The 20528-nt window shown below is 38.1% G+C and overlaps 1 protein-coding gene across 1 annotated transcript in view; it reads right to left on the bottom strand.

Moving 5' to 3' along the window:
• LOC308058911 (uncharacterized protein) overlaps window positions 1–20528 on the bottom strand; it is a 160338-nt gene that overhangs the window by 122451 nt on the left and 17359 nt on the right. Inside the window, exon 7 of the mRNA XM_080375471.1 lies at window positions 17330–17462. Coding sequence (XP_080231597.1) covers window positions 17330–17346 — 17 coding nt within the window. The 5' untranslated portion in view covers window positions 17347–17462. The remainder of the gene's footprint in view (window positions 1–17329; window positions 17463–20528) is intronic.

Here is a 20528-nt window from a genome sequence, read left to right on the forward strand (position 1 = left end):
TTAGAGGGGTGTTCTCTCAGAGTACAAAGTCTTAGCACAGTACAGACTTGATTTCCAATAGAAACTATAGGCGTTATCGTAACATGACTCATAAGAGCAAGCAGGGCAAAAGTTCAAAAGATACTGAATGAATCTGTAATGGAAGGAATAAGTATTGTGTTACACTGGATTTTCTACCCTTTATTAGAAGTAACGTAGTATTCACAAAATCATCACACCATGCAGCTAAACTGAACATTTTAGTACAGTTACAAATAAAGTGAAAGGAATTCTTAGGCTCTCTGGAGAAAAGCTTGAAGTCATGAATATAATACAGGAAAAAAAAAAGTCAAGTCATAGTTTATTGGGCTGTTTATTCTTTAACCTAGGTTTTGTGAACTTGTGAAGCTATAATCACTGCAGAGTTTAAAGTAGTAACCTATCCTATACACTTAATGCAGTGGGGCTTGTGTTATTTTTAGTAAAATAAGTGAAAATGTGTGAGAATGTAGTGTTTGTAAGTAACTGCTGTTTTCACAGTATATAAATCAAAAGTCTATAAATTACTAGAAGGCATACTTTCAAGAAGACAACTTTAAAGAAATTAATTTCAGTTTTTAATACATCAGCAGGTCAACTGCTTTTACAAATGGATTTTATTTGGACAGCATACACTGATTAAGAAAAACAGTTTGGTATCATTGCCAAGACTGGACATATATGTAATTGGTTATACAATCAGTTTCAAACCTGAATGACTAGGGTTAAATGTTGACATAGCCAGGTTCTCTTTAAAGTCTAAGAGTTTTACCATTGACTTTCCCAGTGGCAAGCTTACAGGAATACCAAATGATTTTTGCAAATCCTCCTGTGCATTCAGAAAGTGACATTACGCCTATGCAAACGTGAATCTGTTCAAAGTTCAAGGTGATTTGATTCCCATGATTATTCATCCCTATCTTTCAGGAGGCCGACCACAGGAGAAGGAAACAGTGGAAAAGCTCTGTCAAGGAAATAGAGGAGAAACTACACCTTGAGAACTATATTGTCATTTCATGAATAATTGTGTCATGAAATGTTCCCTTCGGAATATATTTCCCTGCCGCAACATATGAGACTGGAGAGAAAAAAACTGGCTGGAGAAAAAAAGAAGCAGCTTCTATTTTGTCAAAGCCAGCAGAAACAGCAGTATGGGTAATAACCCCCCAGCCCCTCTGCAACATGAGCGCATACATACACACAATGTTCCCCTGAGGTTTATACCAAACTCAGCCGTTTGTATCAAGTGCTAGGTAACAGTTCAATTCCAGAGCGGATAAGGAAATTTCCTATGAGAGAGTAATCTCCAGACATTCACAGACTCCCTACAAACAACTATCTCCCAGGTTTAAAACTAACATGGGAATGAGAAACCAAAACAGAATGATTTGAAATGCTAATTAGTCTAGAAAATTACGGTTTCACCCGGTACTTCTGGTGAAACTCCCCATCATATCTGCACAGTCTGAGCCTACTGGTCCAAACACAGTTTGTGACTGAGACTAGAAGTGTGTGCTCAACACTAAAACAAAATGCAGTGAACAGTTCTGCACTGCTGGGAAGGGAAAAGTCCCATGTCAGGAATAAGTATGCAAGAGTATTTCTGATATCCTTTATTTTCTTATCATTGGAAAGCTGTTCTGCCGAGCTCTGTATTCAGTTGTGGGGGTTTTGTTTTGTTGTTTGGGCAGGTTTTTTCCCCCTTTCCGTTTCTTTAAAGAAAAGGAAAAATGTTTTTTAGAGAATCTTGTTGCCTGGTATTTAAAGCCACAAAATGTGCTTTAAGACCAATACCACAACAGAACTACTACCCCTACTAGTTCTGAAGGCAAAGAATCTGAATTTTAACAGGTTGGGAACAAGGTAACATGGAAAACACTGTCTATGTCACCAGAGCAGCGGTTTTCGACAGAAGAGCAGTGATGGGAAGCAGAGGCTGCTGGAGGTGTTTTTAAAGGATAGTTGATGCACCTATGGTTGCTTAAGCAGCTGGTTCTATTCAGCTGCCTCAGGCACAGCCCTTGTAAGTGTCCAGGAAGAGGTGCCAAATTCTTTTCCTGCTACTAACTGTAATTATACAAATATATGAACCTATTATGGCTATTTAATGTTTTGAAATACATGATATCCTGGAACTAACGCACCTATGTGCTGAAAATAGCATATTACAGGGTGTATTACTGGTCTGCAATTCTGCTTGAATTTACTATTGCTGGTTTTTCCAGAGTTAAGAAAAAGTGCTCTAAAGGATGCATGTCCTGATGTACTCCCTCTGCTTAGGATGCCAGATCCACCTCAGCTGTAACCAATCACACCAGAGACAACAAATGGAAATGGGTTGTAGCTGGTGTTCAACAGCAGCTACTTATTGTAAGCATTAGCAATAGGAAGTATGATTATTCCCATGTTATACATATGGAAACTAAAGTTCATGCTGAACATCATGGAAGCAAATCCACACGCTCCAGAACCTACACAAGACCACAGTTATCCCAGTGCATGAGCTTGTACTGCTCTAGCAGCATCAGCCTTGGCCAACCAAGACATGCTTCTAACTGCGGCTTCATTTGTGTATACATTGCTAGCAAGTCATTTATGAAACCTTCATTTGTACAGATACTATTAGCACATTTTATTTTTCTGCAAAGAAACAAGAGGTATCCCCTTAAACGGCACCTTTCTGCCCAGCCTCCTTCCTCTCCTGTCTGACAACATAAGGCTCTTTGGACAAGGCTTAGGAAGAACCGTAAATCTTAGATAAGGCCACACACAGCCTCACTCACAGGAACTGGTTATTGAAGTATATCCCAAAGAAAATAAAATTAAACTAAAGAACAACTTCATTTTCAACTCGCAAGTATTTGCACATACACAATAATTCCCAAGAACTACTTTGGAAATTAACCACAAATTCTTTATCCATGAGCACTCCTCAAGGCTGCGTACTCTACAGAGTAAAGGAATTTAAAAAAGAAACCTTCAATGTCTTGAATACACATTGACACAATTGCTCAAGCTAAACATGGAAGACTGATTATTACCCATACAATTATGTTACCTAAGCAATATTAACTATAACCAATATGTATTGTCACAGTCTGATATAACAAAACCACTGTATTTTCCCACAAGTCTATATTCATTCATACAGTGACAAATCCTTTCTTTCCAAACTCCTTGGAAAATCAGTAATTTTTAGATTACTGCAGCTGCTATCCTTAGTTTGTTTTTGTTTTGTTTTTTTTTTTTAATGGCAACTTTTTTTCTTAAATGTTATACAAATAGAAAGTCTGTAAACACGGACTGATCTTCCATCAAAACAAAAATTAAGCAGCTAAGTTCTCTAGTGTTCCAGAAGCATTGCCACCCACAGCTCAAATTGCAGTTGGTGAGATTCTTCTTCCATTTAAGATACTTGAGTGTTTTGAACCCTCCTGACACCTAAACCTTTGAAAACAGCTTGTAAAAACAATGAAATCAGTTTGACTACTAATGAAATAACTCCTGTGGTCTGAGAAGTTCACACTGATAAATATGCAGCTATCCGATACCTATAAAAGAAAGATAAGCTCTAGCACGCTGTCTATTCTACATTCTACTAAACATTTTAAAAATGCTAAAAGCATCACCAATAGTAAGAGAAACTTTTTTCCATTCAGCATCAATTATTTTTTGTGAAAATTCTGAAATATTTATTTAAAAATAAGTTTGAGATTTATCACTTTAAACGACCACACTCCAGAATTAGCAAAGGACAAGAAATCTGATAAAACAGCATTTAATCCTAGATACTTTAAGAATAAAGATGTTTAAAGATAGAAGTCTTTAAAATGAAAAGTGATGAGAGATGTGTCAAGGTATTACTTCAAATGGCCACTATTTTTTGGCCATATATTCTAAAGTTCCTGTAGAATTTCATAGATGATTATTTTATTATTGCCAAAATCAAAATGTGATAGTCCTAATTGGCATTGCTCAAAAAAATTCAAAAATTCATAGGCCTGCACTAGCAGATACACGCAAAGAGAAAGATGGGGAGAATAAAAAAAATACCCAATATTGTTCCTCCAACAGTGAGACCAGTTAAATGACATGACAAATCCACTTAACCACTGAGTTCAGAAAACAAATGACAAAAAAACATGAGAAGAATTCGGCATTTTGTAAATTGTTGAATTTGCTCTACATTTTCCCCTCCCCCGCTCACTGTAGCCCCCCTCCTCCAACCCAGCATCTTTTCTGTCTTCTCATTCCCTACAGTAATTCAGCTGCACAAGTTGATAAGCATGTCTCACATAAATAAGAAGGTATTACTTTAAAAATGCATTCAGTGTCAAGGACAGGTACAAATATTTGGTTCAACCACAAGGAAAGAATTGAATTCACATTACAAGGTGCATTTTTCACACAAACTATTGTTAAATCTTAGCATTTAACAGTATTCTTCTGCATCAAGCCTACCCATATGCACTTGAGTTTTTCAGTGGTAAAAATAAAAAAGGGAGTTCAGACTCAATCTCAGTAGTTTCACTGAAAAGAGGTAAGGTGAAGGAAGCCCACACGCCTCAACAACTGCAGAACACAGGAACACTTACTCGTCAGCTTCCCAGCTTCAGCCACTTCTAAGAAGCTCTCAGTTTATGCAGTGAAGTGGCACCACCAGGGTCCTGCTGCCTTTGGAAGATGCCAGCACGTCATGTATAATGAAAGAACTTTATCCCATCTCTAAAACTATTTCACAGAAGCTGCAGAGAGCATGAGGGAATGCTAAACCGCTCGAGCGTACTGAGTCCAGTTCACCACAGTAGGACAGCAACCTACAACGCAAGCAACTGGAACCTCAGGTCCCACTGGGGTTAACAATCCCCACGTGCTGACGTTTCCTATAAGTGCCCTACACCGCAACGGTCAAATGACCCAGCCCCAGCAGATTCCATTTAACAAGGGTGGAGCCAAGAGACCTTGTGCAATAGGCTCCTCTACGTGGCTTCAATGTAGTCAAGGCTGAGGGATTGCTCTTTGCCACCCATAGAAACAGCCCTGAGAAGGGGCTTAGTGGTTAGAGTTCACCTAAGTAATTAGCTCCAAAAAGGCCACAAGAGTCACTGGTTTTGTTAGTCATTCTACAAGGAGAATTTGCACTGAGCCTGAACTTTGTCTGTGGTGAATAAGCAACCTTGAAGGTAAAATTATCATCATGGATTTTTCTTTGTCTGGTAATTACAGAGAAAGAAGATGGCAATCAGAATTACTTTTCTTGACACCAGTGTTATTTAGACTTGCTTTTCTGAGATCTCTGCTCTGAGACTTCGAGTATTCTTGGCATTTGCATACTGCAGGACTGAAGAGTGAGGCACGATTATGAAGTTATTAGGAAAAGTATTGCACTTAAGTTTGTAATGAGAAAAAATTCTGAAAGATCAAATAGTTGTTCTGTAGAAACAGGATAGCTGTTTATTATTATTATAAATCTATTTATGTAAACATCTAAGCTTGAGCCTGGGATGGATTCGACTGAGGAAAACAGCAGTAAGTGGCAGATTACTGCAAATGTGGTGCATTCTAGGCCAATGGTGCAAAAAACAATCACTCTTACCTCAGTATAGCACTCTGTTTAAGTGTTTAGCAGTTCTGATGTGGGGAGTATATAATCAAACATATTAAAATCCACTTGGCTGCTGAAGCACCTGAAAAGACAAACAGTAGGTTGAATATGCCTTCACCAGAATTGAATCAGCAAGAACAGAACCACAGGGTGATCTACACCTCCAAAACATAAAACCTGGTTACACGCTCTGCACCAATGAACGTTAGCTTGCATTTTCTCCCAAGCAAATAATTTACACTTGCATGAATGTGACAGGAACTCATACTGTTTCTGGACTATTGCAATCACAAGAGATAATGGGAATGTATAGCTAGGAGGAGGGTCTTCACTAAACTCCAGTTCAGTCCTCTCTGAAAACCTTCCTCTCTGCTTTTGAGCCAGAACCTACAGGGTAACTCTGTTGTTCCTCTATTACATTACCTAGACCACTTTGCACAGTAAATACTTTGCTTTTGTACCTTGCCTAGCATGTACCTTCCAGAACAGCAGCCCAGAGCAAAAGGGGGATTAAGACCACACCTGACCATTACTCTGCCTTCTCCAGTGGCCCCAGATGGAAGTCACTGCTCAGGCCGCAGCGGTGGCCTCTGCTGCACAATCTCTAGCAACTTCCGTGTTAAAACAGCAAAGCTGTGGTGCCTGTAACGAGATGGCAGAGCACATACAGAAACGTGCTCTGCTGTAGTAAATACTGGGTTTGGTTTGAAAAGGAGAGGCCAGACCCTCAGCTGACATGCTGGTTGTAGAGGCTTCATTCACTGATGTTGAACTTCAGATGTTTTTAAAATTATAAAACCAGATGTAGGTCTTGGGAAAATGCATCATCAATATTATCCAAGAAACCAAAAGGGATGGTTTCTGTGATAGAAAAATATATAAGTAGTAAAATATTTTTTTTTTTTCAGATAAGAATATCAAGGAAGTTAGAAATGGCATAAGGGTCTAGAGCTGATTCAAATTTGTAAAGTGTTTACAATAACGAACAAAGGCATCTGCAGTTTCATTCTCCTTGGTAAATGAATACAATATCTTTTGTTTGTTTCTTGGCTTTTGTCTTCAATGTAGTTAGCCAAACAATGAACCATTCTGCAAAGAAAAAGCAGGTAGCTTTGATTTTGTCGAGATACACCAATGTTTTTTGAGTAAGCCTTACATAAATCCCAGACATACTAGCTTGCCTTTTTTTTTTTTTTTAAGAGGCTCAGTGTTGCCAATGGTGTCTGTAGAGAGTTCTTAAAAATTGTGCCACATGAAGAAAACCTGGAAGTATTCGCTCCAGAGCAAATTAATTGGTTTACCTGCGTTTCCTCCATATGGTCATTAGTAAAAGGATTTTAGTAAGTAATCATTATTGTTTGAGAAAACTAGCGTTAATCCTGTTTAACAGAGAAATATTTCTCCTTGCCTTACAGTAACCTGAATTTCAAGAACATGTTAAAAAGATGAGAAAATCCATTCTGCCGTATTTTTGATGAACTCCTCTACCTTGTGTGTATTTAGAAAGGATATATTGAAATTTTTTTTGTTTTAATGACACAAATTCAAAAATAAGTTTTCCCTGTAATGCCATGATGATCTTTCTATAAAGATGCTCTACTATCTAACATAGCTTTCCATGATGAATAAAGACATTTGGTACACTAACGTTCAAAATGGTTTATGCTGCTTTTAACATACCGTACACCAACTGATTTCTAGCATGCTTCATATTTTTCTAGCACCCAACCAAACTGCATGGTGAACTAAACAACACGAGGTTTGAATACCCCTTCTTTGACTCCTCTCCTTGCTGCATAAACACACCAAATTTATGTTCTATAATCGTTACCTGTCTCCACAACTTGTTTTCTATTGGCAGGCAAAATAAATTTCACCTGGAAATGAACAGAGAGGTACACAGTAGACAATGACTCCTAAAAGCTAAATCTAGATCATTTGGTATGAATGACAAATTTTGATCTCCTAGTGGTCCCCTTGGAAAGTAAACACTGCAGTTTCTGTTCCATATCTGCAGTAACAGAACCTATAGTTTTGGTACATTTAATAGTTTTAATTGTGAAGTGTTCCGATTTATATTTATGAATTCAGATATTTTCACACTCCTTTCTGAATCTGCTTAGTGCTTTTTGTTATCACTTTGTGTTAATGACTGCCAATGCTACTTCTCCTGATCTGCAACTCCTTACATCAGCATTCCCAATGAAATTCCCCTACTGCAATTTACCAGAAGTCTTAGTTCTTTGGTGTTCAAAGGCTAAGGTGAGCATCTCCGTTCAGATTCACACTGTTATCTCTCCATCAATTCCCAAGGTAGTTAAGTGAATGAACTCAGCTAACAACTTGTGTTAGGGACCTTTCAAAACCTGACCCTATGACCTCTGACTACAGTATTTATTTAGGTTGCATATAAACTAAACACCTATACACATATGAACTCCTAGGTCCTGATCCACTCATTCAGGTCAGCAACTTGGCTCAAAGTTATGGCTTTTATTTGATTATGTGCACGCATGAGAAAACCGGCTGGCCTCAGGGAGCTGGTGTGTGCCTGGCTCTTAGACTGCAGCCAAAATGTTGATTGATCACCCAGGATCGGGAAGTGGAGGCGGTCAGAAACTCCAAGTTTGGACACAGGTTCCAGTTACTCTGGTCCAACCGATTTTTGTGTTCCTCAAATTAGCCATTCTTTCATCTCCTCTTCAGACACAAGGACAAGCATCTCTCATGTTTCTTCATTGATAAACACGCCACGACTTTTGCCTTGAGTTTCAGTGAAAAATACAGACCCGAATAACCGGAGGTAAGCAGCAATCCTTCTGTATAGTATAATTTCATTTCCCTTTTGAAGCTTTACAAGGAAGTAATAAAAAACAGGAAAGGCATAAAACACAGTACCTGAGGCATACACTACTTTTAAGCCTGCAGCATACTATAGGTATGAAATTATCATTTCTAACAGGTAATATATATATAATATGAAATGTTCCAGTATGGTCTCCATATCTAATTGCCCAGAATACCTTGCAATTTGCCAAAGGCCAGAAAACTGTTATCTTAATTTTAAGACTGTATGGCAAAAAAAAAGGAGAAAAAGAAAAAAAAAAGAAAAAAAAAAGGAAAGAAAAAAGTTATTAATATAAGGAACCATTCTACTAAGTTTTACAAATCTGCAATTCCTTCTGGTGTCCACAAGGCATTAAAACAAAAGAAAATGTTGCAGCAGGTAGATGTGGACTGGTCTTCCAGTCCAGGCAGGAAGATGTTCCTCTCACTGAAGTACAGCAGAGCCCATGAAGTGCGTAGGAAGCAGCCAAAAAATATATATATTTACAAGTTAATTTGACATGTTATCATTATTTACCTGTCTGGTCTTGTGTTCAGTACCTAATGTATTTTCGGAGGAACATATAATGCAATGAAGGGCTGGTTGGATGACTGACAACTTTAAAAGTTTGAGCAGTTTGTATGGAACCAAGATAAAGAACAGTACGTTCTCAGACATGTGTCTCAGGCATAAAAACTACCTGTTGCTTCTCAGGTTTATAGCTTTTTTTTTTTTTTTTTTTTCCCTCCAGCTTAAAAGGTTAACATCAGCTGTTCTAATACATTTTGTATGTATAGAGCAAGATTTTCCTCTCCAGTTTCCAGGTGGGAGTGCAACATATTTCATTATAGGCTGAGATCAGAGCGCTGATTCTAACACTCTTCTTAATGCAAATTTCCAGAGCAAACAGAAGCAAACCAGGCTTGTCCACTTTGAATTAGACGCAGGTAGCAAACATATAAATGAGGAAAATAAACCAGTAGGAATGTTTTCAGATAATTCTCATTCTCCAAAAGCTTTAAATTGGTTGAATCCTTAAAAGTAAGTTAGTTAACGTAAGGTCAGGTTGCATCACTGGATTTGAAGTAGACACACGGACTTGCGTCATTTCAGAGCCTCAGTCATGGTTTATATTGGCACTGTCTCTAACTTTGCAGGCGTGAAAGAGAGAAGCATATCTTTCTACTTCGTTTCTGGCTTAGGGCAATGAATGTCAATGAAAGGAATTTTTCCTTTTGGCTGTTACTACAGGATGGCACTATGCCAGCACAAAGCAAAAGCCCTGGAAATAGCTTTGTGTGCTTTTGTGGGTGTGGATAAGTTATGCTAACACAGGCTACACACAGGGCAGCTGTAGGTAGATCTTTCCTTGCTGTGTTCACTGTGAGGAGTAAGGAAGAGAGCTTTTGTGACACAAGAATTTATTTTATGAGGTTCCTTAAAATATTTTTTTTTTTGGTCTTTCAAATGATCAAATTATCTTGGTCACTAGGTCTTCACAGATACAAAAGCACATCCACCTTGAATCCAGCCAGCTATACAGAGCAACTCTGTCCACCTCAAAAAGAACTTTCTGAAAACCCAGCAGACAGGGGAAGGGATGTTGTATTCATGAGAAACTACATTGAGCCTGACTTTGTTATTTTTCTGTTTGTTTTGTTGAGAGCAGTAATATGGGGGTTTTCATCTCAATTTCAAGAACAGTTTCTGCGCATGCAAACCTTTCTCTGTGTGTAACACAGGGCTTTGGAAGACATTGGCCATAACGTTTTGCATCCTCTACACCAGTAACAGTAAAATATGCAGCCAGATAGGGGCTTTCACACTCCAGTCATACTGAGGATAGCAGTGAACTCCTTCAGTAGTTCCAATTTAAATAATTTGGTTGCAAAGTACACAACTTCAACTGTTGAGACCCTGAAGGTAGTATGGATGTACCTTAACCTCAGCAGATTCCATTACTGTAGAAGAAAAACCCAGCCAACCAACACAAACTACTTCCAGGTTCTTCCTACAACAAAATTTGGGGATGACACCTTAGTTCACACACCTGCCCTATTCTCTAAGAACATCCATTTCCCTGATCATTTTGGCTTCCCTCTAGGCATGTAAAAGTTCCCTTGCCCCTAATAAAAATAGCGCTGAAATCACAGAGGGGAACAGCCATAGTTTATGCTCTTTCCTGTAAATTCCCACTTCAGCTCCTTTTATTCTTCATGAGTCACCACGTATTACTTCAGTTGCCCTACAGCTCCTGGAACTCATGCAAAAAACTTCCCAAAGTTACACTTAGGTCATTCACTGATATCATAGACACTTAAACAACCACTTCAAGCAGCAATTAGCTTGACCCAATGTGTATATCAAAATAAAAACAGCTACTGATGGGCTTAGGAGGAGAAAAAAAAAAAAAAGTTGTTTGAATTAAAAAGCAATGTTTTCTATCAGGACATTTTCACTTAATACATAATATTTAGTAGCAACCAGACTACAAATGAAAGGCAAGACAAAATGGCTCATAGCACTAGCATGGCCTTCATTTTATTTATATCATTAAGGGGATAACTGACAGGAACACCCACAGTCTGCAACAATTTAAACGCCTGGCACCACTCACCCCTGTGACAGCAAAACAGGACCCCCATACCATTTTAGGGGAACCCAGTCACTCTCAAAACATGACATCCCATGGTACAGTACTGAAAGTCTTAAGACCAGGTAGCACAGAACTCAACTAAAAGGGAGCAGGGTGAGTATCATCAAATAAACACATAACATCTGGCCACCACAAGGTTCCCCCAGGCTCCTTCACGAAAGGAAACTCGGGTTTTAGACCAAACCAAGTGTTTATAGAGACAAACGGGTAACTAGTTCCTTTTAACCCAGAGCCCATTTTAACAATTACAAAACTAAACAAATGGTTGATTGCTCTGTTGAATCACATTCCAGGAGGAAAACCCCTTGTTCATGTTAAAATAAAATGTAACAAAGTAAGTAAAACCAAACAACTTTATAATCTCCTCTTAATGGAGAAGGGTAGGGAGGGCAGGAAGCTGCAGATACATAAAGGGTAAGAGAAATTCCAAAAATATATTGCATTTGTACCAAACCAACTTGTTTGGGGTGCTCCTGCCAATGCACAGTTTTGCAAACCACCACAACCTAGACATGCAGAGCTATCAGTCATTGTTCAGCGTGTTTCTGCAGATTTCAAACTTTGTGAGCCAGCCAGGCTGAGATCAGTTTGAGACCCAAACTGTGGCTTAGGATATGCTGTGCACCACAGAATTTCTGCCTTGTAAGACACCTTGTTTATGAAATAAGGACCCTGTTGCCACGTGATTTTTAAAGTCTCTAAGTTCCCAGCTCAACCTCTATGCTGGGTTTAATTTCTTTGTTTCAGAATAGACAGTCCTAGGCAGCCCCAAACACTCAGCTATCACAGAGTTTTGGTTGAGCTTGTTTTTAATAACTAGTTACAAGAATTAATTTGCTTCTGTAGGTTGAGGTGTTTAGGAGACATACTTCCAAGGTATTTCTTTGTTGTGGTGCCAGTTAGGAGCTTCCTTTAAAAGTGAACTCCGGGGTTCCTGAAATAATAACCTGAATCAGCGCAGCTGGACCTTCAAGAGCACAGACAACTACACCAGGCATTATCTAACATACCATAAAATTAAGAGGGCTGACAGTGCAGTTCCTTGTATAGCTGGCAGAAATCAACATTCTTCCAAAATCACACAGGATTCCCTATCCTGACTTCTACTAGGTAAGGAAGAATGCTTCATAGGTTGCTATTTCCTTCCTCTTTGCACACAAACTAATAGCCAGGGTTTCTGACAATTCATTAGTGTTCCTTGCCATGGACAATATGATATGGTCCTTAGTCAGATTTTAATTGGGAAAAACCAGAACTATGGAGTCACTGTCCAGCAAAGGATAACTCAGGGGGATTTTTTTTTTTTTAAATAATATTTTCTTTAAAAAGAAACCCAATCCTTTGAGTTTAGGGCAAAGAAGAAATAACAGAATCTCCCTAAAATGAAACACAGTTGCTGGACCGTTGATAAACAACTGATGTATTTTAGGTTGGAATGGCATTTACGTGATCAAAACCTTTAATATGTTCTTTTTATTACACTGATGTAATTAATTCAGATGGAAAACTTTAATTATCAAGACATTTTTATTACTGATACTGGCTGAAGTGTATTTTTAAAATAAAGAAAGTAAAACTGGGAAAAACTGTAAACACTGAATTAGATCTGGAAGCAGCAGTCTAACATAAAATGTATCTACACAGTTTTAGTATAGTAAATAACTACTCAGAAACAAGTGATGATGCAAGTCACTAGGTTCTTTCACTAATTAACGCCTAACACAGCTTAGAACCTTTGAAACTCCATCCCAACTTGACTCTCTCGTTTTACAGAGGTAGTAATAAAATACTCCTGTAGTTTAAGTCGCTTCCTATTCTGTTACTGATGCAGTTTCCTCCATAAGTTTTAAGATCAGGAGCAGCCTAACTTCTCTCTGTAGACAGAAGTGCTGTGGAAAAAAAGTATAAAGTCGTTAAACCTTAATGTTCTAGAAGACTGAAATAACAGTCTCGACTAGCAAAAAGTTGTTGCTCAAAAGAGAGAGCTCATGCCCTTATACGGTGCTGCAAGTAACTACTTTTTCAAGAAGGTAAAGCTTTTCAAGTTGCCAAGTGACGTACTCACTCTTGTGGCTAGGAGCTCTGTCTGGAAAAAAACAAAAATCCAGGCCCAGGGTAGTAATAGCATTGTTGTTTCCTGTTCCTGTAAATGTTAAGAAGGAACCAAAACATACTCATTCACAAAAAAAAAAAGAACAGAAATATGCACCACATGGGAATTAACCATGTTGCAAGACAATTCCAAACCCTTAAAAGTTTCAGAAATTATGCAGCTGTCTGTATAAATGGAAGTTTTATTTAACATGTTCAGAATTAATCATTAAGAGCTGGAATAGATACACAGTTACCTACAATACACTAATATGGATCATAATGAAAGGACTCAAGAGGGAACAGGATTACTGTAAACCCTTAATCCCTTAATTTCTCCTGTCTTCACCCACTATTCTCCAGGAGCTCTTAAAACCATACATACTAGTCAAATGTTTGCAGTTGCAATCTTTTATTATATAAATTAAATGTTCACATAGTACCATAAGCATACATACTACTTCACTAGCTATTTAGGACCAGATTCTGACTAAGATCCTGCACTGCAATAAAAGTGGGCTAATATAGCTTGAAGTGTGTAGAAATATGCCAATATTTATACAAATGTTTAAATGACTCCCAGTCCTCACGAGCTTACAGCCAATGTCACTGCACATTTACTGATTGCAAGGGAGTTACAGATAGGTAGGTAGGGATAGGTAGGTACTCAGTGACTTTATGCGCTCTCTTTGCTTACAAGCACTAGAGACTGGTACAGTGCAAATATTTAGGAGGATTAATCTACTTTTGACCTCTTTGTTACAATTCAGGAAACTAAGTTTATGAACCCAACTCCTTCCCACCTCACTTGAGAGAAATAGTAACCAACTGTCAAAATTCACCATGCAATTATCTCCCTACACTGCCACCACCAATTATATTCTAATAAAATTAGCTTATAGCTATGCCCATCAATACTGTCATACAAAGAATTTCTACCCACAGGTCACTAGCTCCAATCTGTACAAGTTTGAAAGAAAAAGCTGCTGTATGTAGAAGTGGTGGTCAGTGTTCTGTTTCAGGTGAGTGGTGGTTGCTATGACAATGCTGCCATGATATTTTGCATAACCTTAGAAAAGAGTCCAAGGATTGAACAAATACCGACGCCAAGTTCTCTACTTTCCCAAGTTAGTGGTCCCCAAAGGTCAGGGAGAAGTCTTACTTGTGGAACAGTCTCAAGAAAATGCAACCGCAGCTGTCTATTATATCTGCTCTGTGAATAACCAGAGGTTGAATTTCAGCATCCAAGTCCGTCAGCAGTATTAAAAATTATACTGCAGTAAAAAAAAAATAATCCCTTTGTAAGCAGCTTCATGAAGAGCGCTAAAGACTAAACACATCTTAAAATGCCTTGATGTTTGTCGGGTTAGCTTAAGAAGGACATGCATTGATGCTCCAAGTTCCCATCCCCTTTGTGTAAATACATAGGAAACATGAGTTCTCTCCTGCTGTCATTTCGATGCCAGCTAGGGAACTAACAAAACAAAGCGAGGGGAAGGAGGAAAGGAAGGAAGGTTTGCAGTTAATTCTGTCCTTGTATACAAACACGTACTTCTCTTCCTGCTTAAATTTGGAAGGAAGTCCTTTTATACACAGCATGCTTCCTCACAGAATTCCCAAAGAAGAGACAAAGAGACATTTTTATTGGAAAAGGATCAGTTATGTTTTCCAGGTCCTATTATGCTTAAGGTGACACCGCAGCAGTAAGTACTCCTTGAAAGAAGCAAGGACTTCAGCAACAGAAAGGACTGTTGCAATGTTGCAGTTGTGTTAGGTTTGGTGGTGCAGGCTGCAAAGTTCCTTCACTCACCTCTCAGTCGCGCGGGGACAGGCATGCTTTGTTTTACTGGAATACCAGGAGAGATTGCCAACACTCAGTTCACCGTAAATCACACTGACGTATAAATCTTTAACAGGAACTATCTAGCAAAGAACTACGTTCACCACATGTTCCCAATTTTATTGTTTCCTCTAGATGTCAATCCTGCACACACATCGACAATTACCCGCATGTAAGTGGCCCAGAGTAGGCTTAAGCACATAGTTGGAGTATATCATATAAAATCATTTTATAAGGTTAGCTTGTAACACCCACTCAATGACTTACTATAAATAACCTAACAGAAAGGACTCAATAAGGTATTGCTAACTCCTATTTGTAAAGGGAACTTGTGGCCCCAAAAGTGTAAGTCAGTCTTGAAAACTAACCACAGGCATCTTTTAGAATCTCCATATTTCCAGAGACTGATGAAATTCTTTAAAACATGAATTTACAACAGCTGCAATCTTTACTGGGGTACAGACCAACATATGTTGTTAAAGAAACCATAAGTTTTCCACAACTGTCAGAGATTTTAAGTTTTTCAGAGTCTGAAAACCACTACACATATAATTTCTATGTATTTTAACATATGAGCTACGCTTACTTCCAGTGTATTGCTATTGCCACTTTCTGTCATTCGAGATCACAAGTCATTCACCTTCACTGAGTCTTAGATTTCCAAATGCAGTAAATTCAGAGCTTTTAAGCACCTGCCTGCTAAGTTGTATGTACCTGTACTGAAAATGATGATCCACCATGAAATATTTTCTAGCAGGCAGGAATTGGACCCAAATACTTGGTAGCCCAATTAATGGATAAAGCCATGCACAAGCTCATTTCAAATGCATATAAATAAATAACGCAAATCAAAATGCAAGCAGAACATGCTTGGGCACTGAAAGTATGCTTTGAACCCTTGGTAGAATAAAAACATGTTCCTATTCAGCTGCTACCATTTCCTGCTTCTGAAAAGAATTCCTCCATCTGTTAATGGACTATGTAATGTAAGCATCCCAGGACCTGGAGCCCATTTGAAAGCAGACTGGCCAGACAGCAGTCAAAAAAAGTTGTATCTGAGGTGCTTACTAAAAAAAGTGGCAAATTACTGGTAAGTGTCCCCAAAAAAAGAAGAGAGAGAACGACCTATCAATCCCACTCCTGCTGATTGATGCAGACATATTCAATTTAACAGAGGGTATGAACTCAGGTGTAGAGACAGTCTGTTAATAACACCAACAGCAATAACATAGGAAATAAACTATTTAAAGGTATATAAGCTGTTAAACAAATATCTTTATGAATACCCAAGTAAAATGTATTCTTTAATACAATGTACTTCCTTTTAACTGAACCATATTCACTGTTTATGCTGCGCTAGCCACAATTATTCTTGCAGAGTGGTAATTCATCTGACAGAGAAAGTACTTTGGAAGAGTTTACAGATTAAAATTATTTGTTACTAGTGAACTTCATGTCAGCTGCCCACAGTATTTCCACCTGCACTTGGAGATTCAGTATGTCAGTCTTTAAATTAAATGCAACATAGTTGAAATGGGGAGAGGGAAAGAAAACCAACCCAAGATAAAAAGAATTAATGACTACTCCTTCTTCTCCCAAGCTTAGTTCTGTTTCACACTTTTCGTGCATGAAAAGTTCCTAGGAGAATTTTATGGTTTATGGCAAAAAAACCTCAAACCCAAACCACTTTCAACTACATGCAAGACTAGGTGCTTAAGAAAAGATTTTTTTGCAAAGATTAGCAGCTTCTTGGTTGTGAAAGCCCACTTTCAGGACAGAAGACAACTGGAGGATAGCCAGCATAATCCAAAGCGAATTCACAAAAAAATGCACACATGCACAAAAAAACCCAAGTAAAATTATGTCTCACATCCTAAAAGAGGTAAATACACATAAATGTGATAGAGACTTTAAACAAAATAAAGATCCAAATTCTGTCCCAAGATGGAAAGGCAACTAGTTATATGTAACAGAGACTACTGACCAATGCATTTTTCTTGCTGCAGGGCAAAAATAATACACTGAAAGCCTGTTACCATTAGCAAAAATGCTGATCTTTAGTTAGTAATCAGGTTAAAAAGCTGCTCCTTTGAAAGCTTTCATTTAATGTCATACAGATGTGACATGTCTATACATGTAGACATTATGTTGCACTACAGAAGCTAGTTTTGCTCTGGGATTCCTAATGGCTAACCCTTTGGGTCTTTTTACCTTAAGAACTAGGTAGCTTTGGCCTGTTTCTCTTGAGCCTCTTCAGTGTGGGCCATCGGTGAGTGGGCTGCATTTACTTACTTCAGAATTTCTTGCATGCTGATGGTGATGCCAAGCCAAGTAAGCAAAGAATCTAGCAGCTGCTCAGGGAGACAAGGCTTCGGAGGCAAGAAGTCCTGAATGAATACTGAATCCAGGCAGACAGTCTCTCAACCTAGAAGAACATCCAGAAGGATTGTTTGCCAAGCAATGCCAAACTTTTCAACAAACTTCTAAGACTTAAGTGTTTACAAAGAAAAACGTTTGCAGGTTTTATTAACAAATGCTTGTAGAGATACTCCAACCACTTACAAAGGGAAAGAGCAGTTCCATTTACCGAATTTGCAAATTTAAACAGGATGTTTTTGTGTGCAAAAAGTTAGATGTGCAACGAAACTGCCATACAGTGCGAAAGCACTGGTATGTGGGGTGAAGGGGAAATAATAACTCTGCTTATCAAATAATGAATAAGCTGTTTAAAATGAAAAATCTGCCATGGATATACTCTCTTAATCTGTATTTTGAACAACAGCCAAATTCAGACTTGATACTGAAACAGGATCAGAATTGTTTCAGATCTGCCACGGCCAAGCTCTTCAACTGTCATTACTAGATTTTGGGTTAGATGATAAAATTAATGACTTTTTTTCTTAACCTTTCTGCTCTTTTAATCTGACTCAAAATCAGATCCATAAGACATATCTCTTTTAGTTCTGGTTCAATCTTAAATTTAAATCTCTGTGTATAGTTTAGAATCCAAACCATGCTGAATTTTAAAGAACCAAAACTTGTACAGAATTCTTTGATTCTGTCCCACTAGTCTCATAAAGCAAAAGGCGCTTAGCATTTTAAAACCCCTTACTTCTTATTCCAGCTTAAAGTAGGTTGTGCTTAATAAAAAGAAAGCAAAGACAACTTCTGCACAAAGTTTGTTAGTTATGGTACCTATGCCACATTTTATTATGAAGTATTTTTTAATGAAATTTTAAATCTCTAAGAAGTTTCAGCAGCTGTACTTTTGAACATTTAATCTGACTGCCATTGTTTACACAAAACCATCTTTGTCATATTTTCTTTTTGTGAGCAGGACTGGAATAAAAACCAGGGAAGGAAAATGATTAGTGGTAGATGTTCCTGCTACTGTTGCTTAGGGGCTGTCCCTGTCACATTTGAATAAGCCTTCTAAAACTTCATGATTGCTTTTTTGTAGCAAAGGAAGTGATCAAATTAACCACAGACCATTTGTTTCTCCTGTCATTAACTTACTTCATTTCCTACTGATGTCTAAATATACTGTAGGGTGGGCTTTGTTTTTTTGTTGGGTTTTTTCTTTTCTACTTGTTAGAGATTGTCTGCATGTCCAAGTAGATATTCTACCATTACAATTATAAATGCAAAGGCATAATTTTTTGTCCTAAATTATCTCTTATTTCAGATACCCAACTTAAAATGTCTCAGCAACACAGGTAGCTCCGGACTCTATCAGACATTTTGGGGGAACCAAGGCAGACAACCAAAAAGTGAAGCAGCAAAATAAACAGATTGTGTTTGAAAAAAACAAGCTGAAATAGTAGGTACTTGTAAGAGGATGTTAAAAATCAATAGTGAACTATTTTGGAAAGTAAAAGCGTAACATTACAACAGAAGCTCAGTCAACAGCAAAACTGCCTGTGACACAAGAGGAAAGAAAACTAATTTAAATAAACCACACTGCTGTCCTTCAGAGAAGCAGCTTGTGCAAGAGTCTCCACTGCGTTTAAGAAACATCGTGACCTTTGATCTTCTTCAGTCCAATTCCTGTTGATGTAGCTTATGACTTGGTTACTTATCAGTTCAGAGAAAAAGAGAAGTCCCTTTATAATTCTTTACTGTCTACCCAAATTTTGTGCTCAAGCACAGAAGAACAAAACAGAGTACTTTTCTGGCTGTTTGCCCTGTTTTCAGAATAGATGGGTTGGAAGAGGACAGTAAGAGGCAGTTTAATTTCACTTCTGCTGCCTGTTCAAATTAAGTGAAACAATGCAGAGGTTGAGAACAGCAGTAAAGGTTACAGTTGAAATGAGAGGCAAATTACTACTACCAGGCAGCAGGAAGGAAACAAAGAGGAATTCTGACTCACAGGTGTGTCTGAGTCAGTGTTTCTTGTGACGACAGCTGGGAGAGGTGGTAAAATTACACATTTCCCTTTGCTTGGCCTATAACTTCAAAACAGCCAGTTGTGAACAGACATTACATGCATTACAATGTCTCTCCCCAAGCTGTAGCGGGAAAACCTGGAAGCAACAGGACTGCATTCCAGATATGTGTAGGAGAAAAGAACAACCAACATCCTTCCTCCAAATGCTATATTTACTATTTAAAATTCAGTGGAAGGAAAACTTGATGTTAATATTACTTATTAACAACAACCCATGGCTATAGTTTCCGGCTGTATACAGACCCTATAACATTTTCACTGCCTTTGCATCTCAGATGACTTCCCAGTTACTGCCTCACAACCAAGGTTCTTCTTGATTTCTAACTTTCAATCACGAGAGCATGTGTACCTCTTTCAGAGATAACTACCACATGCATTGCAGTGTCAGCTCTCTCTAAAGGAACCACCTATAAATTTGGGAGGCTTGTTGAACTGAGTCATTTCCATTTCTGGTATGCACTACTTATAGTTCAGCCTTATTTTCTGGCTGTAACTGAAAGCAGAATTCTAAATATTACTGTGAGGGATTCTTGTAGTCTTTTGTAGATGACAGGATTGCAAAAACTACACCTTCCTCTCATAAGCTGGAGACAAAAAGGTTCTCCTAGAACAATAATAGCCAAGTGATTACAACCCTTATAACCCCACTTCCTACACACACAGAGTTGTTTGCATTACAATAGAGATGCTCTGCATTTTAATTTTTCAGAAGGATCTGACTATTAAGGAACACTTTCTTGTTACTAATAACCTCCACTTAGCTCAAATTTGATCTACAACTATTATACATATAAATATTCGAAAGCTTTTATGGCTTCTTCTAAAGCCTCACATTAAAGGGAAGACAAGTTTTGAACCATTCATTACAAAGGATTTTTGCCATCAAAGGGGCACGTCTTGAATATCAGATTCTGTCAGGTCATTTGGGATCCACCTTTGATTGACAATTAGGCAAGGACACTCAATGTATAGTGACTGTCTTTGAGCTTCCCCTTTTCCTCCATAAGATAAAGTACCTGACAGTCTAAGTATTGTCATGCACTC

This window comes from Falco punctatus (assembly GCF_963210335.1).
Source record: "Falco punctatus genome assembly, chromosome: 2".
NCBI classification, from domain to species: Eukaryota; Metazoa; Chordata; class Aves; order Falconiformes; family Falconidae; genus Falco; species Falco punctatus.